The sequence below is a fragment of the Eulemur rufifrons genome, chromosome 17 (genome assembly GCF_041146395.1).
Source record: "Eulemur rufifrons isolate Redbay chromosome 17, OSU_ERuf_1, whole genome shotgun sequence".
Taxonomy (NCBI): domain Eukaryota; kingdom Metazoa; phylum Chordata; class Mammalia; order Primates; family Lemuridae; genus Eulemur; species Eulemur rufifrons.
Window position 1 is genome coordinate 21,595,623 of NC_090999.1, and position 19,072 is coordinate 21,614,694.

The window sequence follows — 19,072 nt, forward strand, 5'->3', positions numbered from 1 at the left end:
CCTCCCTCTGTCAGAACAGTGAGGTGCCCCTTTGCTGGATGCCCAAGTCACACTCCGCATATACCTTCATTACAGCACTTTCCATGCTGTGCTGCAAGTCTCTTCCTTGTCTGGCTCAGCAACCAGTAATGCAAACTGAGGGCTCAGGCTATACCTTTATAGATTTTTAGCTTCAACTCTTAGCACATAACTCCTGACAGACAGTAAATTGTCAATAAGTCTACTGAAAGAATGGATACGTGAAAACATACAAACAGACAAATAATTCTTGATTCCTGGTAATATTTTTCAATCCTAGGCATAGTTCTTGAGAGATTAAAGAAATGGCTCTATTAAAAATTCCTACCTAAGTATGTGATTAGTGCTGGGTATTACTGAACTACTGTCACATTCCTCCCTTAGGTGGCTTCCTGAAATACATTCCAGTCTCATCAATAAAGTAGGGGCCAGACTTTCAAGTCAATTCAAGGTCAGACTTTAAATCTGGAGACTTCTCGGGCGTGGTGGCTCACGCCTGTAATCCTAGCACTCTGGGAGGCCGAGGCGGGTGGATCGTTTGAGCTCAGGAGTTTGAGACCAGCCTGAGCAAGAGCGAGACCCTGTCTCTACTGAAAATAAAAAGAAATTAGCTGGACAAGTAAAAATATATATAGAAAAAATTAGCCAAGCATGGTGGCACATGACTGTAGTCCCAGTTACTCGGGAGGCTGAGGCAGAAGGATTGCTTAAGCCCAGGAGTTTGAGGTTGTTGTGAGCTAGGCTGATATCACGGCACTCCAGCCCCTGCAACATAGCGAGACTCTGTCTCCAAAAAAAAAAAAGAAAGAAAGAAAAAGAAATCTGGAGGCTTCTTACTGAGCAGACAGACTAGAGGCTGAATGCATCCATCTACTCTCTGGTTCTAGCAGGCTAGAAATCAAAACAAGATTTGTTTCCTGAAGCTGATTCCCAGGGGCTGCTGGTTGCCCACACCTGGCCTGAGGGTGTGGCTCCCTCAGAGCTCCCAGACTAGCAGGCTCATTCCCCAAGCCTCCCAACTCCAAAAGCATGACAAGGTGGCAGCTCTGTTGCTGACCACAGCTGTATTCCACTAATTACATACCACTTTTGGCAGTTACAGGCAACAATTACACTGACAATAAACCAAGAGAACAGCATGTGAAGCCAGGGAGGCAGACATGCAGTAAGAGGCTAACTGACAATCTCTGTCTGGTCTCAAGGTAACAGACCACATACACAGAACCAACCGGGTACCTGGTCTTTAAGTACTCTGCTGTTCACTCATTATGCAAATCAGTTCTCAGCCTTAAGAAGTACAGGCTGAGTTTCCCTAACCTGAAAATCCAAAATGCTTCAAAATCTAAAACTTTTTGAGTGCTGATGTGATGCTCAAAGGAAATGCTCATTAGAGTATTTGGGATTTCAGATTTAGGGATTAGGGATACTCAATCTGCATTCATTTCACAGAGCTAGTTGGAAACTGCATTTCAGACTAAGCATCTACTATTCACAAAGATGTATGTGTAACTTAGACACATAAAAATATAATTTGTTGGAGGTTTTACTACATCTACTGTCACATGTCATATGTCATTTATCTTGACCACAATTTGTAAGGTGTTTTTAGCCCCATTTTACAGGTAAAGCCAATGAAGGTCTGAGCGTGCTCAGGTTCACCTAGCTAAATAGATGGTGAAGCCAGACTCATTATCAGGAGTTCTGACACCAAGCTCAGTACTTTTGGTCCTTAAACTTTATGTAAAACCTTTATTAAGATATCGTTCACATGTCACACAATTCACCCAGTTAAAGCATTTTAATATAATGTTTAATAATCTAAAATGCTGAAAGGGTGTTCAGTATTTTCAGCGCTGTACAACCATCACGACAATCATTTTTAGAACATTCTCATCACCCCCAAAAGGAAGATTTTAAGGCAAAATACCTCATGCCAAAGCTGACCCATTATTCCCCCCTCATCTCCCCATCCATGCCCAACACTGCCTCCAATCCTCGGCAACTGCCAATCTCAAACTTTTCTCCTATTACAAAGTAATACCATCAAGTGTCCTGTCAACTGCAACAAGTCTCTGGAGCAGGGAAACAGGCAATGACCTTTGACAATGAGCTACTCTGACAGCCAAGCAATACTTACTCATTGGCCATTCTAAATCCTTTCACTTTACATCTACTTTTTTTTCCCTGACATCAGATTTTTTTTTAAAGGAAGAGAGTAACTGTTCATTAAGAGGCAACTTAAATTCCTTACTCTGTTTTGACAGCTCATCATTTATTGAAGGGCAGTGAAAGCATTACTCATTCATGATTCTTAGCAAGGATCACTGTCACTAGGCATTCACTAGGCCTTTAAACTACGCAAACACCATATCGAATGCTCCCTAATAAGAAAAACTCATGTTAGAGAAGAAATGTTAAGACCCAAATACCAGTGTAAGTCTCAGACCCCATAGATCTGACCTCACCAAACAGTTAATTGGTTTGGCTCTCTTATTCTCTGTGAGCCACAGGAAACAAAGAGAGGGTCTGCTCTTTGATGGAGTAAGGAGCTGTCTCAGGAAGCAAAAGGGCAGCCGGAGACACACCATAGGGGAAGAACTGGGCTTCAGGCATCCATGACAGGTCACTGGTTTCATAAACTAAGTGCCACAGCAACAGTTAAAAGGAATATGTAAGGCAAAGCACCTCATGTCAAAGATTATGATTGGGGCATAAAGTCTGAAAGTAGAGGCTGGGTATGGGAGCTTATGCCTGTAATCCCAGAACTTTGGGAGGCCAACGCAAGAGGATTTCTTGAGGGCAGGAGTTCAAGAGCAGCCTGGCCAACATAGCCAAGCCCCTGTCCCTACAAAAAATTTTAAAAATTAGCTGGACATGGTGGTGCATGCCTATAGTCCCAGTTACTTGGGAGGCTGGGGCAGGAGGAGAGCTTGAGCCCAGGAGTTCAAGGCTATACTGAGCTATGATCAGGCCACTGCACTCTAGCCTGGGCAGCAGAGCAAGACTGTTAAAAAAAAAAAAAAAAAAAAAACCCAAAAAAAAGACTGAGAGTAGAGTCAGAGATCACACTAAAGGCCTATCATAATTCTCAACCTAAACTCCAAGTCATAGTCACCAAGAGAAATAAAAAAGACATTCCCACCAGCCACTTTCTAAGGTCCTCTCCTGTAATGGGTCCCATGTGTCACCGAGCCCAGGGCCACAGCATATTCAGCACTCTCTGAAGCCACCCTGAACTCCACAAGGCCACACTGAGTGGCTGCCACTACAGCCCTGACCTCAAGGAGCTTATAGTTCTATTGGAGAAACAAGCCCCATAGACATACAGCAATTACACATAAGGAGTAGAAAACAAATACTCAACTGCATCACCAAGAACCCAGAGCTACAAACAACCTGTACCATGGACAAAAAGAAAGGGTGAATGCCAGTTATGAGGAAGACTTTTCAAACTCTGCTCCTCACATCCTCTCTCTTATTTTGTATTTTTGGGTTTCCTATATGATTTCATTTGAAAGAGCAGTTCTCAACAGGAGATGAGGGGAGATCACAGTTGGCTCAATGTGTGAAAGAATGCAGATTCCTACTGCAGATGCCCCTCCCCCAGGGCATATCCGAATCTCTAAAGGGTTCCTTGAACAAAACATGCTTAAAAACACCTAATCCAGCTCTTTTTATGTTAGGGAATGAGACCAAATGAGGTAAAAAGGCTCCCTCAAGGTCACACAGAAAAGAAATAGCCAGAGCCCAGGCCTTCCAAATCCAAGCTAATGCTCTTTCAACAAAACAGAAGCAGGCCGGGCGCGGTGGCTCACGCCTGTAATCCTAGCACTCTAGGAGGCTGAGGCAGGTGGATCGTTTGAGCTCTGGAGTTCGAGCCCAGCCTGAGCAAGAGCGAGACCCCATCTCTACTAAAAATAGAAAGAAATTATCTGGACAACTAAAAATATAAAGAGGAAAAAATTAGCTGGGCATGGTGGCACATGCCTGTAGTCCCAGCTACTCGGGAGGCTGAGGCAGGAGGATCGCTTGAGCCCAGGAGTTTGAGGTTGCTGTGAGCAAGGCTGACGCCACGGCACTCTAGCCTGAGCAACAGAGTGAGACTCTGTCTCAAAAAAAAAACCAAAAACCAGAAGCAGGTAGGATCCTGAGTGAGCCTTGAAAGCTCGATAGGATTTGGATCAGTGGAAGGGGCAGCGGAGTAGAGGGCTCTTAAATGAGAGGATGACGGTAGCAGGAGGCTGGCTATGATGTGGAGGTACCTCTGGTGTGGGGGTATCTCACAGAGCAATGGGAGGTGGAGTGGCCAGTTAAGGCCTTGCAGTAGGTGGTCTCAGCACAAGGGGAAGCTAGACAGTGGGTGGCCATGGAAATGAAGACAGACCACCACAGAGGCCCCCACAAAGGGGACCTTGGGAACTGCGACTGGTTTGGAACATGGGTGACCAGGGAAAGAAGGTGGGGCTGGCAGAAGCTGGGGAGGCTGACTTACAAGGAGAAGGAGGCCAAGATGAATTGGAGGTCTCAGTTCTGAACTTAACACGCTACCCAAATCCAAAGTCCTTCTAGAAGCCCTTGAGACACAAGGGAAGACACTGTTATGGGAGGACAGAAAGGAAATCCATGAAATCACTCACTGAAAAAGAAAACTGTGCAGGAAGAGAGGCCTTCTGGATAGGTGTGGCATAGTTCTAGAGAAGGACAGCACCCCTGGCTCCAGACACACACCTCAAAGAGTACCAAGGAAGAAAATGCTGGAAGGGAATGAGGTCAAATTAACTCTTGTCACCATCAGGACAAGAGTTACTGTACTGGTAGCCCAAAGAACAAACACATGAACACACACACATAGAGCTGCAGCTTCTGGGCTGGTAAGGAATAAAAAGGAACCACAATTAACCTTTAATAAACACTTACTACATGCCAGGTACTGTGTTAATAGCTTTCCATGGATTGTCTCACTTAAGACCAACAACAACCTTATAGGCTAGATAGTCTTATTATTATTCCCATTTCACAGATCAGGAAACTGAGGTTCAGAGAAGTTAAATACCAAGCCCAAATTCACAGTTAGCAAGTAGCAGAGCTCTAATTCCAAAGCCATGCTCTTAACTACCACATTATATTGAAAGTAAAGATGGCTGTGCTGGGATGCATACAAGTGCCAGTAGAAAGGTATCAGGTGGCAGTTATGGGACTGTCATTGTCTTATAATTTAAGCTAACGGATGTAACAGCAGCTGCAGAGACACATGGCATTGCCATCTGTGACTCCTCCCCCACCAACTCCTCTAGAACTGCTCTATAAACACTGGGTTAGTTGAAGAGTTGGGAAAGCCCTGGAGTAGAAAGACAAGAGGAGCCAGGGGACAAATTAGAAAGGAGCTCATGGGCTCACTAAGGCCAGACTGACCTAATTGCAAAGCAGCATGTCACAGAAAGAAAGATTCCTTAAAGAATCTTGGAAAAACTCCTGCATGTCCTAGCAGTAACCCTTAGATTCTATTCCTCAGGACTTCTCTGTCACACACGTGTACACACGCCTTATATAAGGCATAGGGACAGACGCTCCAACCAGACGCTCATAGGTGCACCCAGTCCCAGTGCACCTGTGAGCCTTTCAAGTTGTCCCTCTTGCCTGCCTGGTACATTATCCCTCCCCTCCCACACCAAATCCCACTCTGAGGCCAACCTTTCAAGTCCTACACAGCCCCTGCATGAGACCAGATGCTGCCGTGGGTTCTGTAGCTGGCCCTCCTCTGTGCCTGGGAGCATTCTGGTGACCTGCCATCTCCCCAACAGAATGTGAAGCTCCTGAGTACAGACTGTTTCTTTGGATTCCTAATTTTGACAGTGTTTAGCAAATGGTAGGTACACAAAAATGTTGCTCAAATAATCTTCCAGTTCAAGTTATTATTAATAATAAGAACACCCGGCAGTTGCTGAGTATCGGCCATGTGTCAGGTCCTGAGCTGGATATAAATATACATGTTTACTTCTCATCCTCAAGCCTGCAGGGAAGATGCCTACTCACATGTTACAGGTGAGAAGAAGCAGTCTCAGACAGGTGAAGTCATATGTCTAAGGTCACCAACAAATGGCTGAGCCAGGATCAGAACCTTCCAGAATCAAAATCTCTTCCACAACGTCATAACACCTTGTTTCCATCCCCAAACTCCTACTGTGATTAGTTTATTCCTCAGCTGTCCCTCTGTTACAGCACCAGCCCCAGTGACAGCCACACCCACACTATGCCAAGGACCTTCTTCATATACCCCAAAGGGCCCATACCCCTTCTCTGCCACTGGACCATACCTGCCATATTTACCGAGCTACTCAGGTACTCCTTACAGGTACATCAGGGGTCCTCCTGTCACCCTTTTAGCACAGACCATTTTTACTCAGCAGGTAGCAGATAGAAATCATTAAAACAAAAAGGAAAAAAACAGCTACTTCTCTGAGACAGTAAAGCAACATAAAGGGATTAGATGGGCAAATGAACATGAAGCTAAACTAGGCAAGCTGGGGTGGGTAGTGCAGACAGGTGACAGATAGGTAGGTAAGTATGGGGTGAGAAAAAGAAGGGCCAACGGACCATATTAGGAGTCAATAGAGAAGGCACCAAGCATAAACATGGAACCCAGCCCAGAAGTCCTTGGGAGATAAAACATAGGTATTTGCTGACGCCAAGCAATTCATCCCTGGGACCAGAACCCCAGACTCTCGTCTTTAACTAACAAGATGTCCAACACCACAGACTGACTGGCCCACTGGGGAAAGTGCTATTCCTAGTGGTCTGCACAGAGAGGAGGCACATATTCATAGGGAGACCAAGAGTGAAACGGAATCATTATTTCTCCCAAGTACAGGGACACATTGGGAAGTTCATCTTAAGGAATTCAATTTTACATCTGGAAAAAAGGTAGTAACATAGGAAGATTTTTGATCTGAAAAACTGGGCTCATTCACTTCAAGGTATTCTCAGGTATTTTGAAACTCTTTTAACAAAAACATTGTTTGAAACTGGGGTTGACAATCTGTCACAAGAGAAAGGTAGTCTTCAACATATTTTGTCATCGTGGCCAGGGCTTCCCTTACCCCCACCTATACATAAGCCATGCCTGTCTTATGGCTGCAACACCTCCCTTCCCGAAAAGCAAACAACTAAAGGCTTAGCATGCCATCTTTGAAAGGCTGCCCACCAGCCAGGTCTACAGGAAATGATGAAGGATAGGGCACAAGAGAGAAAAGCAATGACTACTATATAGGAAAAACATTTAAATATGAAATCAAAACAGCATGACCTTACAACTGCCTTTGAAATAGATAAACAGAGTTATTACTGCCAGAGACAATTTGATTTTACTTATGCTAGTTATAATTTTACTTGACTTGATTCACTCATATCTTAAGTGAATCATTGAACAGATGTGATAAATGGACAAAATTTAACCTTTGACACTCATTAGAAATGAGGGAAGAGGGAAAAGGAAAAATAAGTCCACCTGATGAAACTAGCAAAATGTCAAAGGCCAAATGTTAACAATGATAAAAGGCAACAACTAAGAATTCTCGTTAGGTTGGAATTTTAAATAAAACCAAATCATTATCAAATGTATAAAGGAACTAAGAAAAGAGGAAAAGAAACTTTTAGAGATCACAAAAGATATTCTAAGAAAGAGTTACCACACAATGAACTTTCCTGGCATGACAGCCTGGCAACAATCACAAAACAAAATACTCCATGTTTATTAATACCTTAGCTGGACAGATTTCTGTACTCTAAGGTTAATAATTAAAACACTTTCTGAAACCATCCAAGTAGCTCTGACCAACAATTTCTGAATAACAACGTAATAGCCCACATATATTAAAGGCTAACTACGTGCCAAGTATGCTAAGGGCTTTACATGCATAATTATGTTTAACATTCATAAATGTTCATATATACCTATTGTATAAAATGAGTATTATTCCCATTTTCAGGTAGAAACCGAGACTTAAACTGACCTTATTCACAGCTAGTATGAAGAGTTACTGACAAGTTTTTGCTTTCCTCAGAGTTGTGATACCCGAAGTATGCACAGGCAAACCGAGGAGAGCGAGGCCCTACAGATCTTTCCATCTCTCTGACAGCTTTACCCTCCCCTAGAGTCCCTCACCCTTTTTACCTGCCATCTTCTTCCAAAACAAGAGGATTAGAGGTTAAAAGAATAATTCCAGTTCAATGCTACCACCTAAGCTTTCTCAAGAGGTTTATTTTAAATGATTCATTCTAAAGACTTAGAAGACATTTTCACATGGCACCCATCCACCATAAAACCCACTTCACTGAGAGAAAACTTAGGGTACTGGACTGAGATAACTTTGATTTATCAATGTTGCTGAACTTGTGTTTGATAAAAACTCCATCTACCCGTGATGTCTACCTCTATTTGTTAAACCTCAGGTAGGTTCCCACAGGTGGCTACTGTGGGCATAATCCTAACAAAGCCAAAGTCTCAGCTTGAGCCCTTTTCTGAACCCACATGTTCTCCTGTCAAAGGCTGCAAACCCACTGCCTTCCTTGTCCTCTCAAAAAAAACCACCTCAGAAGTCATAAGCGTAACTCGATAAGAAACTGAGAGTGGTTATCTGCTGGAAAAAAAAATCAAGGTACATGCTCTACCCATATGAATCAGTAGTACCATCTTCAAACATGATAACCACATGCAGGTTATACATTTTTATACATATTATGATCACAACCATATGAGACACACACCCATGGACAAAGCCTAGACATACTTAAAAATGGGATCATTGCTTTGGTTAGGGTACCATAGTAAGGTAATTTTACTTTTCTAACTTCCAAACTCTGCAACTTTATTACATGGTCTTTATCCTAATAAGGTATGCATTTTTTTTTATAGTGGTAAGATTTTTTTGGCCCCTGAAAATCAAATTCTCCCTACAGCACACCATCACATAGGATGGTTTAAAGTGCAAATATTACAAGAATATTCAGCATCCTGTTGAGGATGTTCAGAAAAAGATTTAGAACTTAAAACTTCTAAGTCCCACAGCCTAAGATTCTGACAGTAGCCTTGACTTTAACATTGCAGGTGGAAGTAGAGTGCAGAAGAGAGTCTGGCTCTAAGATAGTGGCTGTCCATGTGGCAGCTGTTCGATCAGGCTGCAGGAAGTGTTGCTTGGCAGAGCCTCATGATGCCTTCTGATGTTCCATCTGCAGAAGTTGTGTGGTGTTGGATCTGACCCAGGGAGATGCCGCAGGAAGTACATGCAGGGGAGAAAAAGCAGAAGCTTTGGACAGATCATCAGGCTAAAGCCACAGCTAAGAAAGTGATCTTTTTAGGAAGAACTTTTAATGTCTTTTGATGGCCTGTTAAATCACTACCAATGACCTCCATACTTAAAGGAGAAAATTCTGCAATTAAAAAATTATTTGGAAATGGAGAAAAAGTTATGAATTCTTAAAAAAAAAAAAGCACTGGATCTAGCCTTTGCTTTTAGGGGTATTTTTATTGCTATGACTGAGGCAGGAGGTCTCTTTTAGGATATGCCTATCGCTTCTTGTTAACATCTATTCACCAAAGTCATCAAAGTTGTGGTCCAACAAAAAATCACCACAATAATCTCATCTATTTTGTAGACTGACATAGCACCACTCCATACCTAGAATAATACCTGATGCTGAGTAAATATCTGTTGAATTAATTAACTATATCGTTGGAAAGCATCACTTCTAGAAACTAAAAGAGCCAAGAGGTACCTGTATCTGCTCAGCAGTCATGAAGCTGAAAATCTAACAAAAGCTAAGAAAGAAAATGCTAATAGAGAATATCAATGAGTAAGTACTCTAGTGCACAAAGGCCAATCATGATATAAGCATGTTTCACTAATAATATTCTTTACATTCATAAATATAAGGATAAGAGAATGGGCCTTGGAGTCAGACTGTCCTAGTTTAAACCGTGACACCAACCCTTGCTAGCTGTGACCTTAAACAAGGTACTCAGCCAGGTGCAGTGGCTACACCTGTAATCCTAGCACTCTGGGAGGCCAAGGTGGGAGAATTGCCTGAGTTCAGGAATTTGAGACTAGCCTGAGCAAGAGTGAGACCCCGTCTCTACCAAAAAGAAATATAGAAAAAAAAAAAAACCCAGCCGGGCATTGCGGTGTGCGCCTGTAGTTCCAGCTACCTAGGGAGGGTGAGGCAGAAGAATTGCTTAGAGCCCAAGGAATTGGAGGTTGCAGTGAGCTACAGTGACGCTACCGCACTCTACCCAGAGCAACAGAGTGAGACTCTGTCTCAACAACAACCACAAAAAAAAAAACAAGGCAACTGAACACCCCTCCTTACAACCCCCAACCTCTTAAAAAAGAAAAAAAGAAAAGCAAGGTAGTTAACTTCCCCGAGTCTCAGTTTCCACATCTGAAATAAATGGCAGGTAATAATAGCATTCATTTCATACAATTGTTGAAAGGATGAAATACAGCTACTTCTTGGGATACAGAAGTAGCCTAATAAATATTAGTAATTATTCATTTTTTATTTTGCATATGCCCACAATCATATCTCTGGAAAGAATATATAAGTTCACTTCTCCCTACCAAAAGAAATGGTCTTAAATGAGGACTAGGCAACACAATGCATTCTTTTCCCTAGAGATAAATGAAAAAAAAAATGGCTTTTAAAATCATACATATATTTTTTGACCCTTCACAATCTTTATCTCTCTTTTTGCCTTTTCTTCCCATGTCTACATAAAATCTTTCCTGAGCTCCTGTAGGCCTGGCTTAACCACTAGCACTGCTGGCTCCTAGGAGGCAGTTCTTATCTCTGTTCTGCAATAACACTGTGTCCCAGGGCAGGACATTTAACTTTTTGAGGCCACAGTTTCCACATCTGTATAGTGAAGAATACAGTCGTGGAGTAGATGATCTTTAACTTCTCTTCCAAATATAAAAAGCCATAAATAAGTAGTTAATGACTATTATTAGTACATTCACATCAAACACTGACCAAAATTCTTAAAAAGTACATTTTAATCCTATTTGGAATACCACACAAAAAATGAGCACAGGTATAGCAGCACTCTGAAAGCTAAATTTTGCCTGGTCACTTACAGAGAACACATGAGCACCTTAAAGCTTTTATTTTAAATTAACTCCCTTACCACAATGGAATGGGCTCTTATTAATTCAGAACTTTCTCTTAAGACTACCTAATGATCCTTTATGTACAAGCTTCAGTCACTAAGCATTCTAGTCACTATAAATTACCAAACCAGTGCTTATAATTTCAAGGTAACTGAGCAGAGAACTGATAGTCTGGAAGAATCAGAATTGTCATTCAGCACCAGAGAAGGTGACTAAGTAGAAAGCCATTTAAAACTCAACTACTTTCTTTGACACTGTGTTACCTAAATTCTTCTCACTGTGTTTCTGTTGAGGAAAAGAGGTCTACCTTAAAATGACATTGTGGGCCGGGCATGGTGGCTCACGCCTATAATCCTAATACTCTGGGAGGCTGAGGCGGGAGGATTCCTTGAGCTCAGGAGTTCAAGACCAGCCTGAGCAAAAGCAAGACCCTGTCTCTACTAAAAATAGAAAATATTAGCCAGGCGTGGCGGCATGTTCCTACAGTTCCAGCTACTCGGGAAGCTGAGGCAGGAGGATAGCTTAAGCCCAGGAATTTGAGGTTACAGTGAGCTTACAATGAAGCCACTACACTCTAGCCCGGAGAACAAAGTGAGACTCTGTCTCAATAAATAAATAAAATAAAATAAAATGACATTGTGGGTTAATAATTGACATGGAAACATCTTTACAATACACATTTTTGGTGAAAAGGGGAGACTACAAAACATGACCAGCAATATTAATCCCATTGTGGTAAAAAACCACACATATAAACATACACATAGACCTGATAGAATACACTTCAAGTTGTTAGTAAGCTTATAACTTTTCTTTAAAATTTTTTTTGCATATCTGAATCCTATTTTCTACAATGAATGCTTATGGCTTCTGAAATAATAACTCAAACAGGCATTTCATTTAACAAGAAAGCTGGATCTGGTACCCAAACTATAACCAGATCCCTCCCTAGAGCACAGCTCAGCATCCCTCACAGAGGCACTGACATCCTTCCTACCATGTGCCTGGGGCTGAGCTGGGGTAGGGGTGCTAAGATGTTTTTAGGTACCAACCATCAGATACCACCAAGATAGCCCCAGATCCATTTCTTCCATTCACCTCAACCTTCAGAGCCACTGGCTTCCCACTTACTAGCTTTACCAATTTGTAACCCTCTGAGGAGAGTTTACAAAACATGATCAAAGGTACTAAATTCCAGTTCTGGTTTCTAACTGTCACATTCACTGATTTAGGACAATCTATGACAGAAGAGTCTAAGTTACTCTGGCAGAGATCCAATGTTAAAAGCTGGAGTTAACTACTGTCCCTCATTTTAGGCTGCCCAATGCCAGTTCTTTCTGATCACAAAAATAAATAAATAAATAAGCTCATCATGTTTAAAAGCATCATCTTCAAATACAAGCACTTTTGTTTCTAACACCAAGTACTAACTCTTGATAGATTCTCTGGCATATTAAAGGCCGCCATCATTGAACCTTCCAAGATCTGATCAGCCAAGAACAAGCTTATCACCAGGTACAGGTATCATTACATTATAAGGCGTAAAGGTTGTTCTGACAGCTCTGTCATCTACCAACAAACAGGTGTTAAGGAACTGTGATTTCCCAGCTAGTAAAAGCCATACAAAGATAAGTGACAGCAAGACATACATCAAAGGCAGTAAAGATGAAGGCAATATGGGGGAAAGGAGAATAGAAACAACAGAGGACAATCTTCAGAAGAGTGTTCTAAGGAACTCCTCTCACTGGGTGAGCCAAGAGTTTACCAGACCCAGGGCTCTCAGAGGCACAAAGCTACACTTTAATGCTGTTCACATGCATTTCCCATGGCATGATATCTGGCAAAAGCTATATACTTAAAAATAAATTGCTTTCTCACCCCTTCCTACCCTTATCGTTTAAAAAGCCATCCACAATTTTGATCAGAACCTCATCCTCTGTTACAAAATATGTTAAGCCAAACTACAACAAAGAAGCATAGCGTCTGCACAGCATTATTTTAATGCAAGACAATAAAACTGCCAACTATGAGGATTTGAAAAATGTGACCACTTCAGGCTTATTTTGGGGCTGAACCACTCCCTTCACTAATTATCCCTCAAAGGAAATATATCAGGCACTGTGGGCAAAGAGGGAAAACATGTCTAATTACAACATGTGCACTTGGTGGATGAAGAATTTGAAAATTCTTGAACTCTGGCCATATTTCTGAAGACTTTCCACTTGTAGTTTAATCTCAGTGAAGAGGAACGGTTAAAGATCAACTGCATTTCAACTAGGACTCAATCAAAAAAAGACACAAAGAGAAACTGTCCACATTACTTAGAGGTGATACCACAAGGGAGGCCTGCTGAAAATTTCAGATAACCCTGACCCAATATATCAAGCGCTAACAGAGGAAGTGGTTTGTATTTTTAAATTAGGACTCAAAGTAAGACCCATTTCAAGAATATTCTCCACTGGAGAAAACACATCTTGAATTTAAAGAAACATATGCAAAGGTTTCGGGCCCCAGGAGGTCTTACAAAAGCAGTCCCTGATCAAGACCTCTTATCCATAGCCCACCTGCTTCTGCCTTACATAGATGGGAAGACATCTGAGAAAATGAATTTGGTAGTACTTCTGCTGGAGAGAGGGGCAGAAAAAAACCTTCACAAATCCCAAATGAGAAGGCATCTAATTAGGCATATGGATTAGGAACTACTCAAGAAGCCTTCAGCATGGTCTACAAGTTCTGATGTCTCTAACCTCCTCTCCTATAACTCTCCCCTTCGCCCAGGGGGCCTCTGACACACTGGCTTCCTTACCTCTCCTCCAACCCTCCACGCTCCCACTCCATGGCCTTCACAGGGGCTGTTCCCTCCTCCAGGATTGCTCTTCCCTCAGACCCCTTATATCTTCAAGTCTTGGCTCAAAATGCCACCTTAGCGAGGAGGAAAATGTTGCCTCTTCATTCTCATGACACTTACCGCCTTCTAATACACCATATAATTTACTCATGTATCATATCTATGGTTTACCCTGTTTCTCCTCTGCCCCAGGAGGGAGAGGAGGGGATCTTTGTTCTGTTCACTGATGTATACCACAAGCGTTTACAACAGTGCCTGCCAACATGGAGCTCAAAAAGTATTTTCTGAATGAATGAATGAATGAATGAACTTCTTGAAGTAAAATTCCAGGAGGACAGCGAGAGGGTGGAAAGGGTAATGTGAGGGGGTGAAATGAAAGGGAGAAAGAAACGACAGAGGAGAATTCACAAGGAAGAGGCGGAGGCTGGCTGAGGCCGGGGCCGACCCACAGTTTCTCCTCGCCGTTCTGATGGGAGGTGGGAGTAGGTGCACCGTATCCCTCAGCGGCATCAAATGGCACGTAGAGAGCTGAGACAGGCGAGCTCTCTGGACTCACCAAGAAAGTCCCAGGGCAAGACAGACCGGGGCGGGTCCCCTCGGGGGCCCCGACCTCCACCCTTTCCCCTCCCAACAGTGCCCACAGCCCCAGTCCCCCTCCAGTGTACCCAGGGGCATCCCGGGTCCCAGTACCTTTCGGGCTGGGGCCCCTTCACCTGATCGCCAGCGAGTTGGGCCCTGCGTTCCGGCACCTGCCTACCCGCCCGGGGGTCCCCACCCCGGCCCACAGGGAGGCCCCAGCGCGCCCCTGCAGCCTCGCTCCGCCCGCCTGCCCCCGACACAGCGGCAGGAAGCGCCCCGCCGCCCTTCCCGCGGTGGGAAAGGGGCTCCCAGCGCCCCTCGCCCGGGCCGCTCTAGCCCGACGCCCCGCCCGTGCGGCGCCCCCTCACCTCAGGGCGCACGTACGACACGAAGGAGGGTTTGGGCGCCTTGGTGCCGCCGCCACCGCCGACTACCCCTTTCCCCAGCATACCGTCGCTCTAGGAAGCAGCGACGCGCGGGAGCAGAGGCTGCAGCTCGGGCTCCAGCTCCCGGAGCGGCGGCGGCCACCAGCACTAGGGGCTGGGGCTCCGCCCATCCCCAGGGCCGCGGTAGCCGTGGTGCCGCCCGCATCCGGCTTCGCCGCTGACACCGCGAGCCCCGCCCAGGCCGGCGAGCCCCGCCCAGCCCGCGCGCCTGCCCAGCGAGCGGAGACCCGGCGGCCAGAGGCCACGCCCCCTCCCATTATGGCAGGCGGGTCTGACCTGCCCGGATTTGCCACCTTCCTGCGGCAAAGCCCGCCCCCTTACGTTCTCTGATTGGTCAGAGGCGCTGCCGGTCGAGCCCCGCGCCAAGCCTCTACTTGAATAAACCTGGAGAGATGTTTCCTCTAACCAATCCAGAGAGCGTTCTCTCCGGACTTCCTAGCGATTGGATAACGAGGATATCGCCGTCGTCCAATGATCCTGAGGTCACTAAGTATCTTGGGCAGAAGTTCACGACAGTCGTTTTCTTCCCTTTGCTTGTTGTTTTGGAATAAAACGTCCAAAAATGTGATGTATCTCATCTCCCCCTATCAGTTCGAAATCTACATCAATGACGTTCAGGTTTATTGTTTTAAATGTTGACAAAAATAAGAAAAACCAAGTGTTAACAGGCACTAAGGAGTAAGTTTGAATGTTTGCTCATAAAAGACGTTGTCAACTTCATTTTTCCCAAGCTGTTTTTTATTTCTTTGTTATTCTAACAAGTAGAATATCAAAAGCCTTTAAAAGACTTATTTTATCTACTCTCCCAAGTTACTGATAAAACCCTCATTTTTAGCCAAGATTACAAAGAAAATTCATTTAAATTCCACGGTTAGCGCCAAGCCTTGTGGTAGACACAGATGAATATGACAGGACCCACCTCTTATGAAATTCAGCCTCCTGGAAAAAAAACTGGTAAATCTTGGCAGTTAAATTTTTAGGTGTCAGGCACTGCACTAAGCATTAGTCTCATCAGTGACTGGTTTTTACCCTCTTATCTTCATCCCCCTTCCCAAATCCACTCCAAGTAAATATAAAATCTAAGTGGAAACAGATGTGCTTGCTTTTGCAAACATGGTTTCAAGACAAGTCCTGTAGGCCCGTTTCCAATCAGAATGCCATCATTAAGCCTACCTGGTATAGCAGCGCTGGAGCCACCACTGAGTTTACTTATCCCCATTTTCAGGTGAGAAAACTAAGATGCAAGTAATTTGCCCAGGTATCTCAACTAGTCACGGGGGCGGGGTGGGGGGATGGTGGTGGCTGGGATTCCAATTTCCAATCCAGGTTTGTCTGATTACAAAGCCCAAATTCTTAACATTATAATTATACAAATTAAACCGGCCGTGGTGATGCTCGCCTGTAATCCCAGCTAGTACTACTTGGGGAGGCTGAGGCAGAGGATGACTTGATGCGAGGAGTTCATCTCTATAAAAATTTTTTAAAAAAGAAAACATACTCGTTAAGGAGGTATTGAGAAATGAATTTATCTGTCAAGACTAATAATATCATTTTATATTTCACAGTATAATGGCAGGGCAGACGTGTACAGTCTGAGCAAATGCTTGCTTGCTTGCTTTTCAAAGTACTTTGAATTTCCATGATCCTCTACCATAATCACCATGTAAATATGAGTACGTATGGCCAGGGCTGCCTTCTTGGACATGCACCTAGTGCAGTCACACAGGACTTTGTACTTCAGAGGGCTTGGGGTTTAATGCTTTGAGGTTTTTGTTAATAAATTTATTTTTGAATTTGTCTTTTTTAAGTGAAGGTTGTTGGGATAATGGAGCACGTGCAGGCATCAGTGGAGCCTCTGCCCATGCGCAGTCCCACCTCCCAACCCTCCCCACTTCCAGTCAGCTGCCCAGTACCCGCTGGGACCCTGGCCCTCCCCACCCAGCTGCACAACTGCTGCCCACCTCTGCCAGAGACAGCAACCGGGTCTCATTACCTGAGGGTGTAGGTAGGGGTAATCTCGTGTGCTCCGCAGTCGCCATCCACCCTCCCGGTGGGTGCCTGGGCACTGTCTAGCAGAGGGTTAGGGTCAGGCAGAGCCCCCTCTACCCCCTCCAATGTTTCTGGGTGGGATAAGGCAGCAGCTATCCCTGCCCTAGGCCGGCAGCCCCACAGCGACTGGTGGAGGCCTTTCGCATGCTCCCATCCAGGTGCCGAATGTGGCCTGGGCAGAGGTTGCAATCCCTTGGGGTTGCCCAATCACTATGAGAAGGGGAGTTGGCTTCCCCGCCGCCTAGCCAGGGCCACATTCTCATTTTGCACTGGCCCTGCAAGTTATGTAGAAGGCCCAAACTATGCCCTTTATTATTAACATCTCTGTGTCCTTAGACTAGTTACTTCCTCTCTCTGTGGTTCTGTTTCCTCATATTAAAGTGAGAATGATAACAACAATAATAATTACTTCAAGGTGGTTGGGGGATTGTTATGAAGATTGAACAAGTTGATTCAGGTGAGGCCTGGGAAACAGCAAGAACTAAATAGGTGCCAGCTATCCTCTGTACCATCTCACCAAGCAGAACATAATTTACAGGTTCCAGGAATTGTAGAAAGAGAAGCAAAGTGACTCCTCCCTGTTAATTAACTCTGGGACTTTGTTAAACAAAGAGATTTTGTTTGGTTGGTTGGTTTTTAACTTCCAGCCCAAACCTTGCACTAGAAATAATGGCTTTTGATTTCTAATTCACCACACCAAATTTCCCTCCCTTCAATCCATCCTGCCTTAAATAATTACTTTATCCTGACTTTCAGCATCCATCTGTGGTCAAGTTGGTTTGCAATGTAATGATTCTGAGACTTGACACTACCACTAGATCCATATACTTTCAGAAAACTATAGCCAATAAATGAGGAAAGTTTTAAAGACTGAAAGGCCAGGTGCTTTGTGATGGCCCAAAACTCATATGTTAGAATTTAGTTGCTAATGTGATAGTACTAACAGATGGGGTCTTTAGAAGGTGATTACATTGTGTGGGTGGAGCCCTCAGGAATGGGATTAGTGCTCTTTTAAAGGAGGCCCCAGAGAGCTGCCTGGCCATCCCTCATGTGAGGACACAGCAAGAAGACACCATCTTTGAGGTAGATCAAGCCTTACCAGACACTGAATCTGCTGGTGCCTTGATCTTGGACGTCTAGTCTCCAGAACTATGAGAAATAAATTTCCATTACTGATAAATTACCCATTCTAAGGCATTTTGTTATAGCAGCAGGAACAGACTGAGACACACTTCTAGAATCCATTTTGACTCAGTGATGAAAACCCACACTTTCTTTAAAGAGCAGAAAGGGAATGAGGACAGAAAACAAGCTAAAATCTGTTTCCATCTTGCTTTCCAGTGATCAGCATATTTTTACTTGATCTTTAGGGTGTGGGTCAAATCTCCTTGGGAAAGTCTTTCCCAACTGACTAAAAACTTCCTGTTATGCTGAGGTCAAATAATTCTCCATCTATTCATAAAAACAGATGGTAGCCCCTAGACTTTGAAATATTTTACTTTACACAAAATAATTTACGACCACTCTTTTCTCCTAATGGTGTCCTAAGTTTTCTTGGAGAATTATAAGTAGCAACAGATCTTAGCTCACACAGAAGTACGTGCCAGACCAACGGCAGCCCCAGTTCTTCCCACAGACAACTGAGAGTGACAGGCAACAGCATATTCCCAGGTGGGGGAAAACATCTTACTCTGGAGGACGGCTGAAGACTAACTAGCCAGTTGCATTCCTCATCCTGGGAGTTACTTGAAGCAGACTATTTGTGGGTCCTACTCATCTCTATCTAATAGGCATCTAAATCATGGTAGGAATTTAATAAATATTTGCACCTCCGTGAGTGCAATAAAGCAGAGAGGGCAGTGATTGATTTAGCAAGGAAGCAAGAATTCAAACTCTAGCATCCTAGTTAGAGCCTGTGCTTTTAAATCACTTGGATACAAACTAGGACCTGATTCATATATATATATCCA

The 19,072-nt window shown here is 43.9% G+C and overlaps 1 protein-coding gene across 3 annotated transcripts in view; it reads right to left on the reverse strand.

Moving 5' to 3' along the window:
- MTMR12 (myotubularin related protein 12) overlaps positions 1–15,056 on the reverse strand; it is a 68,774-nt gene extending 53,718 nt beyond the window's left edge. For all 3 annotated transcript variants that reach the window (XM_069492052.1, XM_069492051.1, XM_069492050.1), the window contains exon 1: positions 14,976–15,056. In XM_069492052.1, coding sequence (XP_069348153.1) covers positions 14,976–15,056 — 81 coding nt within the window. The remainder of the gene's footprint in view (positions 1–14,975) is intronic.
- Between the last annotated feature and the right edge of the window lie 4,016 nt (positions 15,057–19,072).